Raw genomic sequence first — 23,969 nt, 5'->3', positions numbered from 1 at the left:
AAATATCTAGAACAAATACAATTTCTGCAGTGCTACAGCTCTGTCCTTTGGCTCAGTTTAGCAGCTCACATCTACAGAAAATGCTGCTTCCAAACTAAAATACACAGCATGTTTGGTTCACTTCCTGCAATCAGATCAATTCAGAGTTGAATCGTTTTCTCACTGCAATTGAAGTGCACGAGTTATAGAATAAAAAAGAATATTTTTACTGTCAATGCAAAACAGTACAACGGAATTTAAGGTGCAATACCTGATTACCTGGATGTGGACGGAGACCACCTCGCTCAGACAAGCAGTTATTTTGATCCGCACTTGAGTGTGATTGCTGTGATTTCACCTGCCTAAACAAACTGCACCAAAGAGGAAAACGCACCAGGGTTCAATTCAAACTAAGTGCTGAATATGTGAATATGCCAGGGTTTAAATGTCATTATATAAACAGCCAGAATGTACATTTTGTAATTGTATGACTGTTGAATGCCACAACTGACCATTTTACAGAAGTGCACTTAACATCCCACTGTCTAAAATGAATCATCTAACCTGTCTGGAGACCTTATTTCACACCGGACCATAATGCCTTTGACCATCACTATATAAAGACTCATGACAAATGAGAGTTGGCAGAAATGATGCAGTGCTCTGAGCCTGCAGTGCTGCTTCTCTGTTGGTCAGTCATATTTGCATATAAACTACATTTTTCAAAAGCTATGAGTTGCCAGTGTTTACTGCAAAGTTCCTGCAGCGAGGAACTGTGGTTAGACACATTTTATTTTCATAGGAGAATTTCTCAGACAGCTTAAAATGGATCGTTTCTGTTTTAAATGGATTCATGCCTGTCTGCTTGCAAAATCATTCTAATACCCACAATTTTAAACATAATTTAGGAGATTTACAGAAATTACTCACTGACCTGGAAATCAAGTTAAAGAGGTTTTATTGAAATAAAAATGTTCGAGTGTGTTTCGTAATCATTCCAATCATAGGGAAAGATTTGATATCTTTATAGCTGCCTAGACTGGAGAATAAAAATCTAATATAATAATACAAAAAATTTAACCTTCACATTTTCTAGGACTATAGACCACTATGGAGGAAATATTTCATTACAAGTTTCCATGGTACATGTAATGCCAAGTGCGGCTAAAAGGAACAGTTGGGAATATATAGCTGGGAATAATGTACTTAATAAGTACACTATATGGCAAAAAGTATATGGATGCCTGACCATCACACCCATATGTGTTTCATCCACAAACTGGTGCCACAAAAGTGGAAACACATGATTATATAGAATGTCTTTGTATACTGTAGCACTATAGATTCCCTTCACTGTAAACTGTGAGGCCCAACCCTGTTCCAGCATGACAATGCCCCTGTGCACAAAGCAAGCTCCATGAAGACATGGTTTGCCAAGTTTGGAGTGTAAGAACGTGAGTGGCTTTCACAGAACCCTGATCTCAACCCTACTGACAACTTTGGGATGAACTGGAATCGCCTGACATCAGTGCCTGACCTCAGTGCCTGACCTCAGTAATGCTCTTGTGGCTGAATGAGCACAAGTCCCCACAACCACACTCCAAAATCTAATGGAAAGCCTTCCTAGAAGAGTGGAGGTTATTATAACAGCGAAGGGGGAATAAATCTGGAACGGGATGTTCAACAAGCACATATGGGTGTGATGGTCAGGTGTCCACATACTTTTGGCCATATAGTGTATGTAATCTTGCTAATAAGCTGCAGCTCTTTTATAAATGTTATGTTGATTGTACAGTTGGTGTTCTAACTAGAACATCAGCAATTCTGTCTAGAACCATTGGAACACATCTAAGATTCTAACATCTAGGTTTTATTTGGTGAACATCATTTTCAAGTGATCATGCATTCGTGTATTCTTAGTGGCAGAAGGACCCATAATGCAGTTTGAACACAGAAATAACTATGGTTCACAAATGCAACACTGAAATAACTGCAATTAAATAAAGCATAAAATTAGCTATGTTGTTTGCAAAATATCTGTACAGGTGATCAGCATCTGTCAGGCTTTAGACGTGTTGATTAATGTAGCCTACAGTACTGCTAAGTCACATAGGTGTGGAATAGGCTACAAAAACAAAAGTAATGACATTTTCTTTCCAACAAAGACTCTTTTTTAAAAAACTTATTCTTGTTTTAAGTGAAAAAATATGCCTAAATTTAATTCTTTATTTACATGTTTATTTAATGGTGATTTCCTATTGAATACCTCAGCTACCTTCATTAGAAAGCTCAAAGGTTTGCATCCCTGTCCACATGCTGATGTTAATTTATTTAAATATGCTTTACTAAGGAGTCTAATGACTTAAACAGTCAACACGTAACTGTAAGTCTTAAGATACAAAAGTTCAAACAGACTCAAACACCTCAAGCAGCTATGAGCTGTCAAGTTAAAAGTCAAGGGAATCAGGAACACAATTCTCACAAGACCTAAAACAGAGAAGACTGACCTTTAACAGAGCTGTAGAAAGGTGCAGAAAAAATATCAGCGTGTTTGAGGAAACCATTACCTACACTGAAAACCTTAATATAGAAATGGCAGAACATAGACACAAAGGGCAGAGTTGGTGATTTAAGTCCAAAATTTACGTCAATATTTACACGGGGAAATCACCTCATGTGCAGGTACTTAAGCTGACGCTTGCCTTTAAGCCCCAAAAAAACAGTCAGGGGAAGTAAATGCAGACTGAAGAAATGGATTATGGGTTTGTTTGTTTTTTTAATGTCAACTTGCATTATAATGTAACATAAAAACAAGACAATTTAAAAATGAAAGTTATAAATACAATGACATATGAATGAGAAGATGCAATATATATATATATATATATATATATATATATATATATATATATACATATTGCTGCATGAATATCATGAGTTTATTTTTTTAAAAAAAGCATTTAATCCAGTATATCTCATTATTTTGCATTTTATTTTTTTATAGTTAATTTAAAACTAGATAATGATATTGTAATGTTTATGCAGTGTAAAGAGTATTTTATCACACTTTTTTGTTATTTTGTTGTGACAATGTTTCAGCTAATTTGATGTGCTATCCTGTAATGAAAACATGCTTACAGCTCACTTTAAGTTAGCGTGGTTCAAGTGTTGCTCCAGAAAAAATCCATCCTGAGGATAAGCAATGTCCCTGAATAAGATGCTGCCTCCTAAGATGTCCTTTGTGTGAAAAATAAAGCTTTTTGTGAACTACGAATTAGTTAACAATGTCATATTCATTGTATTTCCTATTGGACTCAAATGGTATTCCATGTTTTTTGAAATTTACAGCCCAAAACATGAATTTCAGTGTGGCATATGGTGGTGAGTGGAGCTGGACTTACTACTGCTCCTAAAAAAGTCCTTATCTATTTCACATTCAGGAAAAGATGTTTCAATCTTTCATTATTTTTACACAATTTGTCTATTTCTGAATAAACATCTGTGTTTTTACGTGCAGCCATTCTGATTGCCAGACATGCAAACAGTATGTACTCTCACACACATGTTCTTGATAAACATTAATCATTACAATGAAGTCTCATACAAATGTAAGCACTAATATCTGTGTCTGTTGTCTCTGAATGATAAGAAAGTGAGACTGACCACTGCTGTTACGACTCTTCCGGCTGGCTTTTCCCCCCAACAGCATCTTCAGGCTGTTCCTAAACATGATGCCAGTGGTTGGTAGGATCTAGTAAACTACCTGTACACAGAGAAGAAAGAGGAGAGAGAAGTAAATAAGCATAATTAGGCCACTAAAATGAGACTACAATTTTTATTCTTTAGTAAATTTGCTCTTGTTGGTGCCCAGGGTCTAAATTATACACTTATAGATGTCGATCACAGCAGGTTAGAGTTGTATTGTTCCACTGCTCTTAAGGACACTCACACTGTGATGTAACCTGCACTAAGCAAGCATTTACAAAGAATCCAGCTTATCAGTAATGCAAAACAGCTTTGTCCATATTTTTTCACAAAAAAAAACACACACAACACAAGCATGATAACGACTTTACATATGATGCAGTGCAAAAGTGTATACATGTAGGTTTCTTTTCTATTTTTTTTTTTTTTGAAATACCAAAACCAAAGGACATATTTGTTTTGTTAATGTTAATAAATATGGATATTTAAAAAAAGAACAACTGATCTGAGATGAGTTCCTAAAAGCATAATTAATTAACTAACTAATTAACTAACTAATTAATTATCCATTAATCATTCTACACGGTTATTTGTTCTGTAAACCACTGGCTGCATTTTATTTTCTGCATTCACACATTCATTATATAGTTTAGCACGCAGCATGTTTTGGACTTTCAGCTATGTGCAAGTTTAGAAAGGTAGTTAATGTTAATGTTTTTTTTATTCATGACATGATATTCATGACATTTTTATTCATGACATGATAATGAAGTTGTATTTATTGTGTTTTAAATTGTAATTTAAATAGGAATATCCTCATGGTAGTGCAGCAGGTAGCATTGCCACCTCACAGCTCCAGGGTCTCCGGTTCAGTCCTGAGCTCGGGAGTTGGACCCGTATGGAGTTGCACATACACTGCCTGTACGGAGTTGCGCATGTTCTCTCCATGTTCACATGGGTTTCCTCTGGTTTGCCGTCATCCCCAAAAAACAGACCAGGTGGATTAGCTATACTAAACTTCCCCTATCTGTGAATGTGTGTGTGTGGAGCACTGCGTTGGACTGGCGTCCGACACACTGTGCTTTCCTGCCTCAGGGCCAGTGTTCATGGTATAGCCTCCAGATCCACCGCAACCTCAATGGATAAATTTATTTTATATAACAGTTACAGTGACAGTGACAAAATTTAGCCTGTCCTTAGCAATTCATTTGACATTCCATAACACTGGAGTAGTTATATCCAATCGGCCTTGATTTAACGAAGTCCAATTTCTTTCAAATGCCACATTCTCTCTGTCCATTCATTCTTCCAGAGCCTTGGCAAATTTCTCTCTCACACACACATACCCTTCAGAGTGATGACTTTTTACTCTTTCTCAAAGCATTTCAGGAGAGAGAAATTTTTCACAAGAGTCGAGTTGTTCTAGCTAGTGCCCCAATCCAATTACAGCCACATGTGTCCTCTCATAATGCTAGTCTGTATTTTTTTTCCTCCTAAAACTTTCTTTTGCTCTTTAATTGGCTCATCAGTGAAGATACTGGAGGTATGATTATTAACCCCGCTCCTCTGCTGTCAACACTTTCTACGCCTTGGTGAACGCCAAACCGAGCAACTGCATGTTTAAAACAAATTTGCACTCCTCTTAGAAGCCATTAGAGCTTAGAGCACAACAATGTGATTAGTGGCTGCGGAAAGGAGCAAAAACAACATTTACATACAGTAACAGGGTTTTGGGAGAGATGGAGTGGGAGAGCAAAGGACTGTTGTGGCTGTCAATGCAGGGCCTTCAAGCACTGGGAGGTGTCAAACGACATGTCAGCGAGCTGGGGAACGCGCGAGGCAATTTGTAATAAGTTATAAAGTTCTAGTATAGAAAAAAAAGTGAGCAGAAGGGGAGTGCAAAGGTAAGAAACTCCACAAAGTATGGAGTTATTAATAGATGAATAACTATAAGGGAAAATCCAGTGAGTAACTGGAGTACACATCAGTATAATGAAGGGAAAAAGTCCAGAGTATTACATAATGTTGCTTAAAAAAATAAATAAATAAAATAAAATAACTAAAAAAAAAAATGAATCCACCACCACGTAATTCATTCTCATCCCAGCATCACTCATTTATGCAATGAGAACCCCACTCATAATCACAGACCTAATCGAACTGAAACCCTAAAACCAAACACATGTGCCCACTAGATGTAAAATTAAACACTCTGTCAGCAGTAAGAGACTGGAGTTATGAATCATTAGACAATGCCATGATTACAGTTCTGGAAAGTCCATGCTCTCTCTATCCACACTCTCTATCCACACTCAGTTAAAAAGCAATCAGTTAATTACATCAGCTTTTACAAAAGTCCAAAAACTCAATGAATTAATGAGTTGCTTTTCCAACCTGTTACAAATTTTACAGCGCAGTTTACCTTCGAGAGGTTTTGGGCTTTTAGGTTTGCACTCACTAACATTAATTCAACTTGGAAAAGTGCCAAATGATATCAACACCAAATTATATCAAACCTTTATTAAAGTCAAGTAGTGAGAAGATATTATGGGAGATGGGTCAAATACTGTTTGCTGTCTTTAGTTTTTAAGCCTAAAAATAATAATTCCTTACACCTCTTTCCATTTCTATTAATGTTTGTAATTTATAGTAATGTTTGACATTTGGGTGGTCCCCAGTTGGATTTTGGGTGAAAGTGACAGAAAGAAACACAGAGATATTCTGACGCTGATATTATGTAAACACAGGATAGGCAGGGTTGAGCTGATGGAGATGTACTGTACCAACAATATTATAAAGAGTAAACATGAAATATATCTACACAATTTACTCATCGCTATGCTTCCACTATGTCTGCGTGCACAGCTCCAACATAAGAGAGCTGACACGCTCTTTTGAAAGGTTTATGATGCTCTGACACAGTTGCTCCAATCCACCGTGAAACATGTTAAATATGTTTAGCAAGTAGTGTGGCTACAGCAAAGCTCCAGCATCCCCGGTTCAGCCCTGAGCTTTCTGTCTACGCGGAGTTTCGCATGTTCTTCCCATTTTGTGTGCGCTCCCACCTCCCACCTCCAAAAACATGGCGATTCTGAATTGCACCTAAGCTGAATGAGTGTGTGAATGTGAATGTGTATATGTGTGTGTGTGTGTGTGTGTCCGTCCATGTGTGTGTGGTGCCTTGTGATGGACTCGGGCCCCATCCAGGGTGAATTCTCACCTCAAGCCCAGTGTTTCCAGAATAGGCTTGGGATCCAGAATAAAGCAGTTACTAAATATGAATGAATGAATGAAAAATTGATGATGTAGTTAGGAATTCTGCTGCTAATTTGTTGGTTGCTGTTGTATTTTCATGATTCCTGTGAAGATTTAGCAGATGTCGGATGCTCTGACATCACCAGAGAACATTGCTAATGACAATGGCATTTTGTAGGAGAAAAAAAAATAAACAATCTGAAGTGATAATGGTCAGGTTTTAAAGCTGTACAGCTTCCTTCCTCACCATTTTTCAACGAACTTCAAAGTCAATGTAGCAATTCATAGTTAATGAGAAATCCAAAACACAAGTAGTGCAGATAATAAAAGTTGGACTCTGAGTTCCACAATACAATGCAGTTAAATAATGCAGAGGTGTGGTTGGCAACCAACCTGGCTCATCTAATTAGCAGTCTATGAGATGTCAAGCACAGTGTTAGCATGAAAGTTGAAGCTTTGTTTGAGCAGAGTGTACAGATGTGGAGTTCAGAGAACCGGACAGAGAAAGGGGCAAGATGAAACAAATAGATGTGCCAGGAGGGGTGCAGCAAACACATGCTTTCTCTGTGGCACATGAAGCCAGGCATCTTTTCAAACTGCTGTTCATGCAGTATCACAGGGCAGCATAACACACTTGGAGGAAAGCATTGTCTGCCTTTTGATTACCTGAGCTCATGGCTAGTCTTGCTGTGATTGACAGGAGAGAGAGTATGGGTATTGGGAGCACTCATGAACACTTTTTTTGACGAATGCCTAACAACAGGCTCATGCTTTTTTAGTTTGTAGATACAGGCATTGCTGTTACTCTTGCTGTGTAATTTAATTAAAATGCTTCCATGGAAACCTGTTTTAACATCTGTTTGACTCTGTGTGTATGAGGCAGCATGACACGGATGATCCACTGCACTGCTGCTTCTTGAAGATTTACCGTATGTAGTCAAGTGTATTAGGGGAGGCTATCAGTTATCAGGATAAATGGAAATGTATCTTCTTTATGTATCACAGACACAGCAGGCACCGTAATATTAATTCAGGGATGTTTACTGTATTTGTCAACACTTATTTGTATTGCCTTACTGATACAACAATTATTTAGATAGATTTTATGAAATGTAATGCAAAATAATCTGATTTTGTTAATCATAATGTAGCATAAGATTTCATTAAACAGTTTCACTTGTCAACATATCACAAAGTTTTCGGTTTAGAAAAAATGGCACTGAATCTTTGGGGAGCTAAGACTCATCTCTTATTGGAGAGCTGAGCCAAATGATCTGGCTCACTGACAAGAGCCAGATTTTCCATACTTAGAAGCAAGAGCTAATTCGCCACATTCAGACAGTAGTTCAATGGCATTGTGGGTAATGTACTAAACCATTAACTAACTTGAAAATATGTGTCAATACAAGAAGATTAAAAACCATCTCAGAATTTCATGATAAAATAATTTTTTTACATGATTGAAAATGACATATTAATTAAGGAAATATTAAATAAATATTCAGAGTGAATTTTTCCTTTAATAAGATATTGAAGGCCCTACAGGCCACGTTCCAAGCAACAGGAGCCTTAGTAGTGACATACAGTAGATCAATTATATTTTTTACATTTAACTCATTTGGGTGATGCTTTTATCCAAAGTGACTTACAATTGAGACAGGATACAACTGAGCAATTGGGGTTAAGGACCCAAAAATGGAAGCTTGGTGTTGCTGGGATTTAAAATCACAACCTTCTGATCTGTAGCCCAATGCTGCAGCCCAAAAACACTCCACCTGTTACTAACTGCTAGTACTTGGACAGGTCTTTGGTGCATAGGCCCAGGAGACACTAGATCATTATATCCTTTAGTACAAAAAAAGAGCTAGACAATTCAGGAAGCACATTACCATTATGCAACTTTATCTGCCACCACTCTATTGCCACATATTTGGTTTTCAATAAACTGCAACAGTGGGTGGAAGTAGTTGCACAGGATACAGTGGGGGCAGTGGTGGCTCAGTGGTTAAGGCTCCTGGTTGTTAATCAAATGGTTGGGGGTTCAAGCTGCCACTGTTGGGTCTTGAGCAAGGCACTTAACCCTCTCTACTCCAGCAGTGCTGTATCATGGCTGACCCTGTGCTATGACCCAAAAAACAAACTGTGTACAAACAAATGGTTAGTGGCCATAGACCTGAAAGAGCATTTATTTATTCCAGTTGCTGTGGAAAACAGGTTTTTCTGCTTTCACATCAGCAAAATACTGGTTCAGAATCATTCCCTTTGGGTTAGCTGTAGCTTCTACTATGTCTGCATGCACAAGATTTGTAGCTGTATGTACTTCCGTATGTGGATGATTGCCTGTCATGCGGCTGTCATTGGCAAATCGCAGAAAGTCTCACACTCATACACTGTTCAGTTTATTAAATTATAGATGTGATCATGAGATTCTAAGTGGTGTCATTGCCCATATTCACTTCCTGTCTGGCTATGATCCTGGTGGCAACTACTACAGGAGTGAAACTGGGATGTTGCACCTGAAACATTTCAGATGAATGTGAGTATCACAAAGATATGTGTCAATAGTAGTGGCAAAGGTAAGTATGTGTCCCTGAGGCATTGTTCAGTGCACACTTCGTTCTTTGAGACAGGCCCTTAGGAGTTCTCCTATGAAGGCTGGGAGGCATATGGAAAAACATGAGTGGGCAAGGAAGCTCTGGAGATGGGCAAATACATGCATTCTGTCTCTAAGAGCTGCCTACCTACCAGGCTAGAGTTAGGGCAGATTTCAAAGATCTCAGAGACTGAAAAACCCATGTTGTTGATAGCCCCATTTTGGCAGTTGAGCAAATCACTGTGGCACAGCAGAATGCACTCTGAAATTGTGGCTTCTGGAATTGACCCCAGCATACTGGCATGTTCACAAGGGATCTGACACACTTATGAGTGCACATGCTTCTTCTTTGGAGCACACAACTGCATGCAAGCAAGTGGAAAGAACCTCTCATTTTGGACTGTGAATGATATAGAATGATATTTGTCATATACTTTACTGTACAGTGAAATTCTTTTCCTCACATATCCTCAATCAAAGCACAATGTCAGCCATGATACAGTACCCCTGGAGCAGAGAGGGTTAAGGGCCTTGCTCAAGTGCCCAACAGTGGCCGCTTGGTGGTGCTGGGGATTGAATCCCTGACCTTCTCAACATTACTGCTTCTTAACCACTGAGCCACCAGGAGCTCTACCACTGAGCCAGCTATATACATGTACACACCAGATACCCTTATGGCTTGCTTTTTTTTTTCTTTCTGACATTTCTTTTCTACATTGCTTGGGGTACAGTATATAGTCCCTCCTGAAAAATCCAGTCAAAACACAGGCCTAGGTGGTCAAGCTGGTAGGCCATTTATCCCAGCTAGTAAGTTATTTTCTAGCATCCTTATTACTTAACCAAATTCATTAATAAATGTTTAAAATGTTCTAACTGCCCTAATGTTCAGCCATGATACAGCACCCCTGGAGCAGACAGGGTTAAGGGCCTTACACAAGGGCACAACAGTGGCAACAGTGGCAGTGCTGGGGCTTGAACCCCCAACCTTCTACTCAGCAACCCAGAGGCTTAACTGTTGAGCCACCACTGCCCTACCAGTCAGAGCGGTTGACAACCACTGGTCTACCACTCTAACCAGCTCAGCCTGTGTTTTGGCAACTGGGAGCTGGTCAGATTAAGCTGGATTCGTCAGCAGGGATACTATTGAAAATCTTCGAACTCAATGGGTATGATTTCAACCTGAGTATTCAGTTGCTGAGAGATTGTAATCACTTGTAATCTCTTGTACTTATAGCAAGGTTTCTGCCCACTGAACCAGCTAAGAACATGTGCTCTTTCGTGGTTATGTCACTCTCATCTTTTGTGCAGTCACACACGTGACTCAAATGTGGAAAACTAGAAGAATTTAACATAAATCTTTGCCAGTTCCCTCTTCAATAAAATCTAACTGAAAGCCAACAGCATTATATTATAGCCAAGACAATTATAAAATAAAAATGTAGTATATTAGTCATAAAATTTTCATTCGTACTTCTTAGAAAGAAAAGTAATTCAGCTGTGATGCAGCGCCTTGACCTCTGCTTGACTCACAAGCTCTGGGGAGAAATATTACTGACTTATTCTACAGTATTCATAATCATGTGTGAAAGGAGATATTAAGAAAACCAGCATGCAACAAAGCAAATGATATTACTGGGAGACTTTTGGGTCACAGTTGATCTGACAATGATTGATACGTTTTTGGTATTGAAATTTAGTCATAGCATCAGGTTTCTTTATTACACACAATTCACAAAATAAATGGTATACTCATAACTATTGCATGATCAGGCAGTGGGGAGGGTGTATAAGAAGGCGCTCTCCTGAAATGAAAGTCAGAACCTGTCCAAGTCCACTTCACATTGCAGGGAAGTTCAGCTCTGCTTTTGCCGAGAGGGAAGCAGTGGCTCAGCCCACTGATCTCCTGCTGTATCATCTCTCTGCTGAACAGGAGCACACACTCCTACACGGGCCAAGAGCCATAACGATACATTACATTAGACAGCATGGAAATGTTGCCCATAAACAGAGCTCTTGTTCTGTGTATGTGTGAGTAAGTGTGTGTGTGTTTGTGTGTTTATTACTGCATTTACACTGTATTACCATCAACTGCACGTCTTTTCCTCTGACATAAAACACTCATGCACAGAAAAATCCCCAGTAGATAATAAATGTGTGTTCCTTTGTTTCTAGCTGTAATTTAAAGGCGCAATGTAGAGTTTCATACAATGCTTTAAAGGTTTTTATTATTATTTGGGGGTTTATTTTGTCTGAATACTGAATAAAATTGATTCAAATTTAAATAAAGAGTGTAAAGAGTTAAATGGCACTCAGTTCACACTAAGGTGTGTGCAAGGCGAATTGCTGATCACCGACGCGCACACACACACACACACACACACACACACACACACACACACAGTCCTGCAGGCTTTGGAACAATGTGAGGTTGGCATATAAACATTCACTTTTTTCATGTAAAGAAGTAGGAAGTGATGAACATCTATTAATGGATGGATGGCTAGATAAATATAAATATTTGTGTAGATGTTTGTAGCTATACACAAATTCTGCTGGATTATGTGTGTGTGTGTGTATGTGTGTGTGTGTAAAATGCAAAAAATAATTGGAACCTATTTGCTTTCTTACCTGTTAATACTCTTCTTACAGTTATCCTGACATTTCAAAAATGCTCCACTAATAAATGCTACAAAAGCTGTATCCAAGAAGCATTGTAGCCCATATTAGCATTTTGTTACTTCTAATATTAAGGCAAAAATGCATTTATTATTTTGCCAGACAAAGTGGCTCATAATTGCAGCAAACTCCAATCCAAGTACTGAGCAGTTGAGGTCTTGATCAAGGGAAAAGTGTCTTTGTGACAGGATTTGAAATCATAACCTATTGGTCATTAGGGCAAAATATTAACCAGTGAGCCTTCACTGGCAGACCTTCTGGATCAACTACAGAGCTTTTTGTCCATTAAGTCCCTAAAGCTTTAGACTAGGACTAGGCAATAGGACAATATAATATAAAATGATAAAGTGATAAATTATGTCATAATATGCTTTTCTGAGGTATCATAGATACTGTATAGATAGATATATAAAGATAGAAAGATACATATCTTTTTTTTTTATTTTTTAAAATAATTTTTATTTGCTAACTGACTGGAAGCAGTTGATTTTCTATTGAAATTTTGTATTTAATCTTTACAATTGTAAAATGTACAGATTTTATATATTGTCTCCTTTTCAATAAATAAAATCCTACATTTTATAAAATAAATAATTAAATAAATACCTTTAATTATATAAATCATCCAGTTTTATTCAACACTACTGTATTGCTGGCAGTTTGTGAGTAAACCTATATATCATGATATATCGCATGTATATCTTCAAGAATCATGATATGACATATGACACATCACCCTCCCATGCCTTAGATAATAATATCAAGTTTCCATCAAGTGTCAAGGGGAAAACTGAAGCCACAACCAATCTTTAGACTAATACAATATTAAAACTAACCATCTGTTTATTCTCAGTGGAGATTGAAAATTGTCTCAAACCATAGAAGTGGGCATCTGTTCTCTCAATTATCTGCAGTTTTCAGGGTAGGATGAATAATCAGCAGCGCTGACAGCACCATGTTGACTTTAATTAATATTGAACACGCAGCAGGAGAGATTAAGCACCACTGGCCTGATAGGAGCATTAGTATTGAGTGTTTGAACCCAGTACTTGCATTGTTGTCCACTATTACAACGTTTTTATTTCATTAACACATGCAGGTAGCATTGCTGCCTTACAGCTCCAGGGCCACTGGTTCGATCCTGAGCTTGGGTTACTGTCTGGGTTTCCTCTGGGTTCTCCGGTTTCCTCCCACCTCCCAAAAAACATGCACATAGGTGGATTGGATAAGCTAAATTACCGCCAGGTGTGAATGTGTGCGCATGGACTGGTGCCCTGTCCAGGGTGTTTCCTGCCCATGCCCTGTGTTCTCGTGCTAGGCTTTGAATCACCCGAAACCCTGACCAAGATAAAGCAATGGTAAAGATGAATGAATGATTTTATCTCTTCAGCTGTGATTTAATATTCAAGAATATGCTGCTTATATAATCAGTTAAAGCATTAAGAAACATTGTATAAACTGCTTTCTACAAAACGTTTCAAATTGGAGGTGATCATGACCCAAGCGGTAAGATTACAATAGGCTTAATGAACCAGCGTATTTTCATATTTATTAAATCAGCGTTCATTGTTGTCAGTCTCATAATGATGGTGGATCAAATACAAGTGTGCAACAGTTCACGTCTTCCTGCAGTAAATAGAGGAAGGGAATTTTAATGCCTAAAATTAGGCTATGATTTGGTGATCCTTTGTCTTTACAAACCATCAACAGCTCATTATGAGGAAAAACAGGATTGTATGGGGAACTGTCAGTTACATCACTGACTCTAGGCAGGTCTATTAGTATGCTGTAAGTGCCCTCTGTCTGCCTGATCAGACAGAGAGAACGAGAGAAAAGAGCCAAAGTGTGTGTATGTGTGTGTGTGTGTGTGTGTGTGTTATGTCCTGTGTCCATGACAGGCATTCTAAGACAGCAAATGAAGTTGTGACGCAGGGTTGGAAGAGAGCTATTCACTATAAACTAAAGTAATCAACCTTGGCAGTGGGACTGCATTTGGCACTGAGATAAACATATTTAATCCTACAATGATAATTTGCTTTGGTCTCGTTCTGAGCCATGCTGGAATTGAAGTGAATTCTATTCTGTCTCTCCTAATCTACCAGTATAGGAATAAGCGTGTGTTTATAAACATTCCCCTCCGAAAGTATTGGAACGGAAAGGCCAATTCTTTTGTTTTTGCTGTACACTGAAGACATCTGGGTATGAGATCAAAAGATGCACAGATGAAACGATAGATCAGAATTTCAGCTTTCATTTCATTCATTAATATCATTCCTGATATTTACATATAGATGTGTTAAACAGCTCATAAAATGTCACCTTTGGTGGCAGACCAACCAATTTTTTGGTGAGCAAAAGTATTAGAACAGATAGTCTTAAAGTAAATAACAATTAATATTTGGTTGCATATTCCTTGCTTGCAATGACTGACACCAAACACCAAAAGTTGCATTCTTCTTTTGTGACGCTTTTCCAGGTTTGTTCCGCAGCTTCTTTCTGTTGTTGGTTTTTTTAGGGGGTTTCTCCCTTTAGTCTCCTCTTCAGGAGGTGAAATGCTGCTCAATTGGGTTAAGGTCTGGTGATTGACTTGGCCAGTCTAAAACCTTCAATTTTTTCCCCTGATGAAGTCCTTTGTTGTAATGGCAGTGTGTTTTGGGTCATTGTCTTGCTGCATGATGAAGTTCTTCCCAATTAGATTGGATGCATTTCTCTGTAAACTGGCAGACAGAATGTTTCTGTAGACTTCTGAATTCATTCTGCTTCTACCATCATGAGTTACATCATCAATAAAGATTAATGAGCCAGTTTCAGAAGCAACCATGCAAGCCCAAGCCATGACACTACCTCCACCATGCTTGACCGATGAGCCGATGCATGTTTTGGATCATGAACAGATCCTTTCTTTCTCCACATTTTGGTCTTTCCATCACTTTGGTAGAAGTTACTCTTGGTCCCAGAACTTTCTGAGTCTTACTGCCGATGAGTAGTTTGCATCTTGATGCGACTGACACAATGTTTGCTCTGACAATGTTTCTGTCTTCAACTTCTGTTATTTTCCTTGGCCAACCTGTTTGCTGTCACAATGTCCTTTCTTTTTCAGGACATTCCAAATTGTTGTATTCGCCATGCCCAATGCTTGTGCATTGTCTCCGATAGAATTCCCCTCTTTACTCAGCTTCAAAATGGCTTGCTTTTCTCCCATAGACAGCTCTCTGGACTTTGTGTTGGTTTATCCTTTTTATCAACAAATGCAGTCTTCAAAGGTGAAACCCAGGGCTCAAACCAAAAGTAGACATTCAGCGCTATTAATTGTTTAAACAATCAATTGAACAGGTCACACCTGGGCAACAAGAAACATCTGTCAGTCACACGTTCCAATATTTTTGATCACTTGAAAAATGTGTGAGTTCAAACAAAAGGTGTCAAGTCCTAAGCTGTTTAACACATCTAGATATAAATACCAGGAAAAGACAGCTGACATTCTGATCTGTTGTCTCATATTAACCCATATTAACATAAGTATTTGGACAATGACAGAGTTTTTGTGATTTTGCCTTTATACATCACCACAATGGATTTGAAATAAAACAATCAATATGTGATTACTATTTGATTACTACGTGATTAGATGCGAAGTGTAGACTTTCAGCTTTATTTTAAGAGGTTCCACAAAAATATGGCATTTACCATTTAGGAATTACAGTCATTTTCAACAAAGTACCTCCATTTTCAGGGGCTCGAAGGTATTTGGACAAAGTGACATAATTGTAAATATAACCATAATTTTAATACTTGGATGAAAATCCTTTGCAGTGAAGCCTGAAGTCTGGAGCCCATGTTCTCAAAACTCAAATTCTGAGTTTCCTCCCTGGAGATGCTTTGCTAGGCCTTCACTGCAGCCACCTTCAGTTGCTGCTTGTTTGTGGGTCTTTCTGCCTTCAGTATTGTCTTCAGTAAGTGAAAAGCATGCTCTATTGGGTTGAGATCAGGCAACTGACTTGGCCAACAATATACACCTCAGAATTCATCTTGCTACTTCTGTCAGCAGTCACATCATCAATAAACACCAGTGAGCCCGTTCCACTGGCACCCATACATGCCCATGCCATAACACTGCCTCCACCATGTTTGACACATGATGTGGTATACTTCGGATCATGAGCTGTTCCTTTCTTTCGCCATACTTTTCACTTCCCATCACTCTGGTACAAGTTAATCTTGGTTTCATCAGTCCAAAGAATCTTATTCCAGAACATGGGAGGCTTTTTTAGATGTCTAATCTGGCTTTCCTGCTCTTGAATGTTACCAGTGGTTTGCACCTTGTTGTAAACCCTCTGTATTTACATTCATGAAGGCGTCTCTTGATTGTAGATTTTGACAATGAAACGCCTACCTTCTCCAGAGTATTCTTGACTTCTGTTGATGTTGTGAAGGGTTTTTCTTCACCAAGGAAAGGATTCTGCGATCATCCACTTTAGTTGTCTTCCGTGGTCTTCCAGGCCTTTCGATGTTGTTGAGCTCACCAGTGCTTTCTTTCTTTTTAAGAATGTACCCAGCTGTTGATTTGGCCACACCTAAGGTTTTTGCTATCTCTCTTATAGATTTATGTTGTTTTTTCAGCCTAATGATGGCCTCCTTCACTTGCATTGAGATCTCCTTGGACTTCATATTGGTAGCTCCAGTCAAACAGCTGCCAAATGCCAACTCAATACCTGATATCAGCTCCAGACCTTTTATCTGCTACATTTGTCTTGATGTAACGAGGGAATGGACCGCACCTGGTCAATTAACTTCTTGTCAGTCAATTTGTCCAAATACCTTTGAGCCCCTGAAAATGGAAGTACTTTGCTAAAAATGGCTGTAATTCCTAAAAGGTCAATGCCATATTTTCGTGGAGCCTCTTAAAATGAAGCTGAAAGTCTACACTTTGATCACATCTTGATTGTTTCATTTCAAGTCCATTGTGGTGATGTATAAAGGCAAAATCACAAAAACTCTGTCATTGTCCAAATACTTCTGGACCTAACTGTATATATGTATGTAAATGTATATATATATATATATATATATATATATATATATATATATGAATGCTTTATTTGGAATTAATAGAGCATGTGTTAGAAACAGATACACAATTTTCAGTGCTTTTTTAGACAGCTTGGCAGAAAGGTTCACAGACACTAATGGTGTGCATTGAGACAGGGATCCCGCAGAATGCAGCAAAAAAAAAAGTTTTGCAAGCAAGCAGGAAGATATAAACATGCATTTACAACATCCTTTGTTGCAATGGTTTAAATTAGGCTAACAGTTTGTTTATATTCTGGGAAAGAGAACCAACTAAATTCATCAGAAAATATATATATAAAAAAAAACATTCCCACACACATCTATATTTGAGTTCAATTATGAAATCAAGCAATAAGCTGTTGAGGAATGAAGCATTACTGAGCATCACACACACTATATATATATATACACACACACATTACATATATATATATATACATATATATATATATATATATATATATGTGTGTGTGTGTGTGTGTGTAAAAATGATCGAGAGAAATAGACTTACTGTGTGCTGTGGGCTCAGACTAACTCATCCACCCCTTCTCTCCATGCATCATGCATCGGCAATAAACTACGGAAACAGGGAAGAACTCAATAAGCCTCTTTTATATGAACATATCTGACAATACATTTTCATCAGCTGACTTACAAGTGAGGCAGAATGCAAATCAATCATATAGCTGCATTTTCAGGGGGGCTCAGGAGCCCAACAGTTATGAACTAGCGCAGTCACTAACACAGAAACCTGACTACTGAGCTGCTATAACATTATAAACAGAGATTTTATTTTTCTATCTCTGCACACAAGTTGTAGCAGATTTAACTGGTAACACCTACATCACCACATACTTTATTTACTATGAGCAAAATTCACACCATCCGAAAAGGGTATTATTGAACACTGTTCATTTGGGTGGTAAACTTCACTTCCCCAAATCCCATGAAAGAAATCAATATGATTATGAAATATGAATACGAAAAAGTATTGGAGCAGCTGGACTAGAGCACAGTGATGTAGCTATATGAAATATTATAGGAAGTTGAATGTTGTTGATTTAAGAGGTGCAGATCAATATAGTGCGGGAAATGGGAAGTGAAGCCCTTATCGCTCCATGACTGCAGAAGCAAACGTCCATTTTTCGTTAAATAGGTTCCACTGATTTACCAATACCAGCTTGTACATAACAATACTATGAGAATATAATGAGAATATAGTGCAGTTTGTTATAAACAGTTTGTCAACTTATTTACAAATAAATAAAGCATTTTGGTTTTTTTCGCGATTACCTAAATATTGCTGTGAAACCCCCAAATTAGCTCTGGTGCAATCTGTTGCTATCAGAAGTGATATAATTAGTTGAATGAAGTCCATCTGTGTGCAGAGTGTCACATGATCTCAATATAAATATACTTGGCCCAGGATGGCCCCAGGGTTTGTTACACAAAATACCCAAGATCAAAGAGCTATGAAAAAATCAAAGAGTCTGAAAAAATTATTAATCAAGATTTGGTTATAAAAATCATTCCAAACTTCACAGATCATAACTCTCTGAGGAGACCATCTACTAAAGGTCATTGACTGGAAGGCATTAGTCAGGGAATTCAGGTAACTCTGAAGGACCTAGAGACCAAGATCCATATCTCGGGGCAGGGAACAAGCTGTTCACAGGACAAACACAGCCTGGACACTGAACAATTCTGAGAGTTGGCCTGAGAGTGGTGAGAATAAAGCCATTATTGAAACGATGCCTACAGACGTGGACAAATTTGTTGATAGCCTTCCATGGAAAAGAAGAACCCACAACTATCTCTGAAATAATTTGAAACTGACAACCGTCAATGGCATCAATCACTGTTAATTCCATGTTTAACGCAAATCAGACTTTACTTTTAATTTTTGACTAAACTGAACATTTTACATAATGAACCAAATGAAAATGACATGGACAAAAAAGATACCCGTAACTTAATATTTTGTTGCACCACCTTTAGCAGCAATCACTGCCAACAAGCAATTGCGATAGTTTACAAGGAAACTTCTGCATCAGGTAACAGGTATTTTGGCCCACTCTTCCTGACCAAACTGTTCTAACTGTCTTTGAAGGGTGCCTTCTGCACACTGCATTTTTCAGATCTTTCCACAGATATTCAATAGGCTCATAGAGGGCCATTTAAGAATAGTCCATTGTTTTTTTTCCCCAGCCATTCTTGAGTGCTTTTAGCTGTGTGTTTGGGGCCATTATCCTGTTGGAGGACCCATGACCTGTGACTGAGGGAGAGCTTTCTGACACTGGGCAGTATGTTTCTCTCCAGGATGCCTTGATAGTCTTGAGCCTTCAATAATGTCCTGCACAGATTCAAGGCCCCCTGTGCCAGATGCAGCAAGCAGCCCCAAAACATGACTGAGCCCCCTCCATGTTTCACAGTAGGTATGGTGTTCTTTTCTTTAAAAGCTTCATTTTTCTGTCTGTGAACATACAGCTGGTGTGATTTGCCAAAAAGCTCTAGTTTTGTTTCATCAGTCCAAAGGACATTCTCCTAGAAACTTTGTGGCTTGTCAACATGCATTTTAGCAAATTCCAGTCTGGATTTTTTTTTGTTTTTCTTTCACTAATGGTGTTCTCCTGGGTCTTCTTCCATGGAGCCTACTGTTGTTTAAAATGCGATAGATGGTACAATCAGATAGTGACGTACCTTGACTTTGGACTTCAGCTTGAATGGCTTTGGATGTTTTCCTTGGCTCTTTGTCTACCATCCGCACAATCCTTCTGATCAACCTGGAGTTGCATTTCTTCTTGCGGCCACGTCCTGGGAGGTTGGCTACAATCCCATGAACCTTATACGTTTTAATAATATTTGCAACTGTAGTCACGGGAGCATCAAACTGCTTGGAGATGGTCTTATAGCCTTCACCTTTAAGATGGCTATCTACAATTTTCTTTCTGAGCTCCTCAGACAACTCTCTCCTTTGCTTTCTCTGGTCCATGTTCAGTGTGGTGCACACAATGATACCAACCTACACAATGGCACATTTTCTCTCTTTAAATAGGCTGATTTGCTGTTACAAAGATTGAAGACACCTGTGAAACTAACTAAGGTTAAACAGTTCAATTTAAACATGATTAGAATGCAATGATTTCTAATCTTTTTTAGGGGTACCAAGAAATCTATCCAGGCTGTTTTAGATTATCTTGGTAAAATAAACAATAAGTCATTTCTCTTCACAATTTTATTGGTTTAATCTATCACATACTATGGGCAGGCAGGTATATATGAGACTATTGCTTTTGATTTAATCACTTTTCAGGAGCAATGATTCATGTTTCAAAGAGCTGTAAGGGTACCAACAAATTTGTCCACGTGTGTATGTGAAATCCCATTTAGAGTTTGTCAAAAGGTGTGTTGGAGATTCAGCAAACATGCTGATTAAGGTGCTTTGGTCTGATGAGAGCAAAACTGAACTTTTCGGTCTTGGCACAACATGCTACATTTGGCTGAAACCCAACACTACTCATCACCCTGAGAACACCAGACACAATGAGGCATGGTGGTGATAGCATTATGTTGTGGGTATGCTTTTTATCAGCAGGGACTGGGAAACTGCTCAGAGTTGAGGGCAAGATAGATGGAGCCAAATATAGGGCTATCCTAGACGAAAACATGATGCTGAATGTAAGAGACGTAAGACTGCATAAGAGGATCACTTTCCATGTATTAAATGGCCTAGTCAAAGCCCAGACCTCAATTCAACTGCGTATCTGTGGCACGACTTGAAAATCACTGATCACCCAATCTGACAGAGCTTGAGCAATTTTGCCAAGAAGAATGGGCAAAAATATTAAAGATCAAAGAGGCATATCCCAGAAGACTTTCAGCTGTAATTGCAGTAAGGTAGTTCTATCAAATATTGACCCAGGGGTGAATACTACCAACAAATGCCTGCCCTTCTTTGGCTGACAGCCCGATAGCTGCGGATCACAACGACCGATGTGCATTATAGGTTATTTGTTTACTCAACCACGTTGTAATCATTAATAAGAGCTCTTCATAGCATTCAAACGACACCAGCACTACAATCTACAGTGCCTGAGAAAGAGGTCGAGGAAATCAGGTATTTTAGCTGACTAGGGAGCTCTATTTCCGGTTAAAATGAATTTATAAATTTCTGATTTCTAATTTCAATTTCTGAGAATTGAATTGAATTGTGAATCATGACCAGAGTGTATTGTTACATCCCTAGTATATCAAATTTATCTAAATAAGTACATTTCAATTCCTGGTTGTAATACTACAAAATATGGAAAAGTTCAAGGGTGTGAATACTTATACAAGGCACCGCATGAACACATGGAATAGTGTGGGGCATTTGACATGATGTACTCTCCAAAATAAAATTTTAGATAAGACCCCTAGGACTAAAATACCTCATAGACTTCTGTGGTAGTCATATGAGTATTCATTCAGACTGGTGGCAGAACTACTGCTCAGACAGTTTATTTAGATGGACTAGCTAACCTAGCTAACAGTCTAGCTAACCTGAAAAGAATATAAAATAACATGGTAAAACCATTTAAAATTAAATTACAGTTTAAGGGATCCAAACTTATATCAAGCAAGAAAGAAACTTTTTACCAGCACTTACATTAAAACACAAATATTAGACACAGATGTTATAAACCTGTAGCAGGTAAAGGCATGGTTTAGTCTGAAGCAGGAGGGTGGTGTATAAAGATGAGCTGATTAACATTGCACACCTGACCCCTATTTGTGCTGTGTTATTAATGAGCTGTCTGTCTGTCTCACTCTCTCTCTCTCTTTGAGCAGTAAGGGGAGTATGTACGGACCTGAGTCGAGAGAAGCAAGTAGGGCTGAACCAGCTGAAAAGTAGCAGAGCTTCATTTTTGTTTAAAGGTGTTTTTCCTTTCTCATTTTCATTAGCATACCACAGCATGGGCTAGAAAGAAATAAAAATAAGCTCACAAGCATGCTGTTGAAACTGCCACATATATTTATTCATTCATGTTCAGTATCCGCTTTATCCTGGTTAGGGTCGCATTGGATCACACACTGGATCTATATACGGTGAAGAAAGGGTGAAAACATGTGAATCTCCATCCGGATAGTAGCGAGAGTTCATGACTGAGGCGGCGACACTGAAGCTGTGAGGTAGTTACACTGTACCCTCCATGCTACCATGGAGCCCTAAAGTTGTAATACAAAATCAAACTTTTCATAATGTCAAGCCATGCTCTTAGCATTTTATGCATAATAAATTGTTATGTAGAAGATACTTGCCAAGATACATGATACAATGGCTTTTAAAATGCAAGCAATACTCCATAATAACTGTTCGTTAATAACTGAGAACAAATCTTTGTAATGTAATATTGTAATGTATTAGTGCGTTTTAGGCCAAACTTAGGATCTGATGGTACTGAGCAAATGTATATTTCTATAGGTCTTATGTTTTTAAATTATATTTGATAGATTGTTAGCACTAACCTAGTGCTTAAAATAATCCAAGATACAGAGTCATAATCCAGAGCAGGGGTCAGATCATCCACAGGCAAATACATAAACATACTCTAAACAGACAGGCTGAGGTCAAAACCAGAAATCAATAAAAATACAAGACTAGGAACTAGGACTAGGGAACTAAAGACAAAGAGACAAGAGGTCAAGAAAAGTAGATGCTAAGACAGAAGGAATAAGCAAAAGCTTGGCAAACAGGAAGCTTCTGTAACAAAAACATTTAAGAATAGGTACATTTAGAGCTATAGGTCAGCTATAGGGCAACTTTTAAAAAAGCATCCAATGAATATTTAAAAGCTAAATAATAGTAGAAATAATATATTATATAAAACATTACGTAGCTGAATTTTAAGCTATACTAATCAACTAAATGATATTACAACTATATCATATATAATATAAATAAACCCCCTGCCTAATGTTGTGTAGGGTCCCCTTGTGCTGCCAAAACAGCTCTGAACCATCAAGACGTGGACTCCACAAGACCTCTGATGGTGTGCTGTGATGTGTGACATTAGCAGCAGATCCTTTAAGTTCTGTAAGATGCAAAGTGGGGCCTCCATGGATCGGACTTGTTTGTCCAAAACAAACCACAGATGCTTGATTGGATTGAGATCTTGGGAATCTGAAGGCCAAGTCAACACCTTGAATTCTTTGTCATGTTCCTCAAACTATTCCTGAAAAATTTTTGAAGTATGGCAGGGCGCATTATCCTGCTGAAAGAGGCCACTGCCATTAGGGAATACTGTTGCCATGAAGGGGTGTACCTGGTCTGCAACAATGTTTAGGTAGGTGGTACGTGTCAAAATAACATCCACATCCATGCCAGGACCGAAGGTTTCCCAGCAGAACATTACCCAGAGCATCACGCTGCCTCTGCCTTCTTCCCATAGTCCCCAGGTAAGCGACGCGCATGCACCTGGCTGTCCACATGATTGAAAAGAAAACATGATTCATCAGACCAGGCCACCTTCTTCCACTGCTCTGTGGTCCAGTTCTGATGCCCATTGTAGGCAATTTCAGTGATGGACAGGGTCAGCATGGGCACTATGACCAGTCTGTGGCCACACAGTTCCTTACACAGCAAGCCGTGATGCACTGTGTGTTCTGACACTTTTCTATCACAGCCAGCATTAACTTTTCAGCAATTTGT

The 23,969-nt window shown here is 38.4% G+C and overlaps 1 protein-coding gene across 8 annotated transcripts in view; it reads right to left on the bottom strand.

The window, feature by feature from the left end:
• tanc2b (tetratricopeptide repeat, ankyrin repeat and coiled-coil containing 2b) overlaps positions 1-23,969 on the bottom strand; it is a 173,066-nt gene that overhangs the window by 112,417 nt on the left and 36,680 nt on the right. For 6 of the 8 annotated variants that reach the window (XM_053238589.1, XM_026915009.3, XM_053238593.1 and 3 more), the window contains exons 2-3: positions 17,790-17,855; positions 3,643-3,742 (exon numbers count right to left, since the gene is read on the bottom strand). In XM_053238589.1, the coding sequence (XP_053094564.1) occupies positions 3,643-3,709 (67 nt within the window). In that variant the 5' untranslated portion in view covers positions 3,710-3,742; positions 17,790-17,855. Of the gene's footprint in view, positions 1-3,642; positions 3,743-17,789; positions 17,856-21,926; positions 22,290-23,969 lie in introns of those variants that run through there. The other 2 variants (XM_053238591.1, XM_053238592.1) reach the window with 2 other exon arrangements.

Source organism: Pangasianodon hypophthalmus, chromosome 12 (assembly GCF_027358585.1).
Source record: "Pangasianodon hypophthalmus isolate fPanHyp1 chromosome 12, fPanHyp1.pri, whole genome shotgun sequence".
NCBI classification, from domain to species: Eukaryota; Metazoa; Chordata; class Actinopteri; order Siluriformes; family Pangasiidae; genus Pangasianodon; species Pangasianodon hypophthalmus.
The sequence above is the reverse complement of the archived record's forward strand: the minus strand, read 5'-3'. Positions and strand labels throughout refer to the sequence as shown.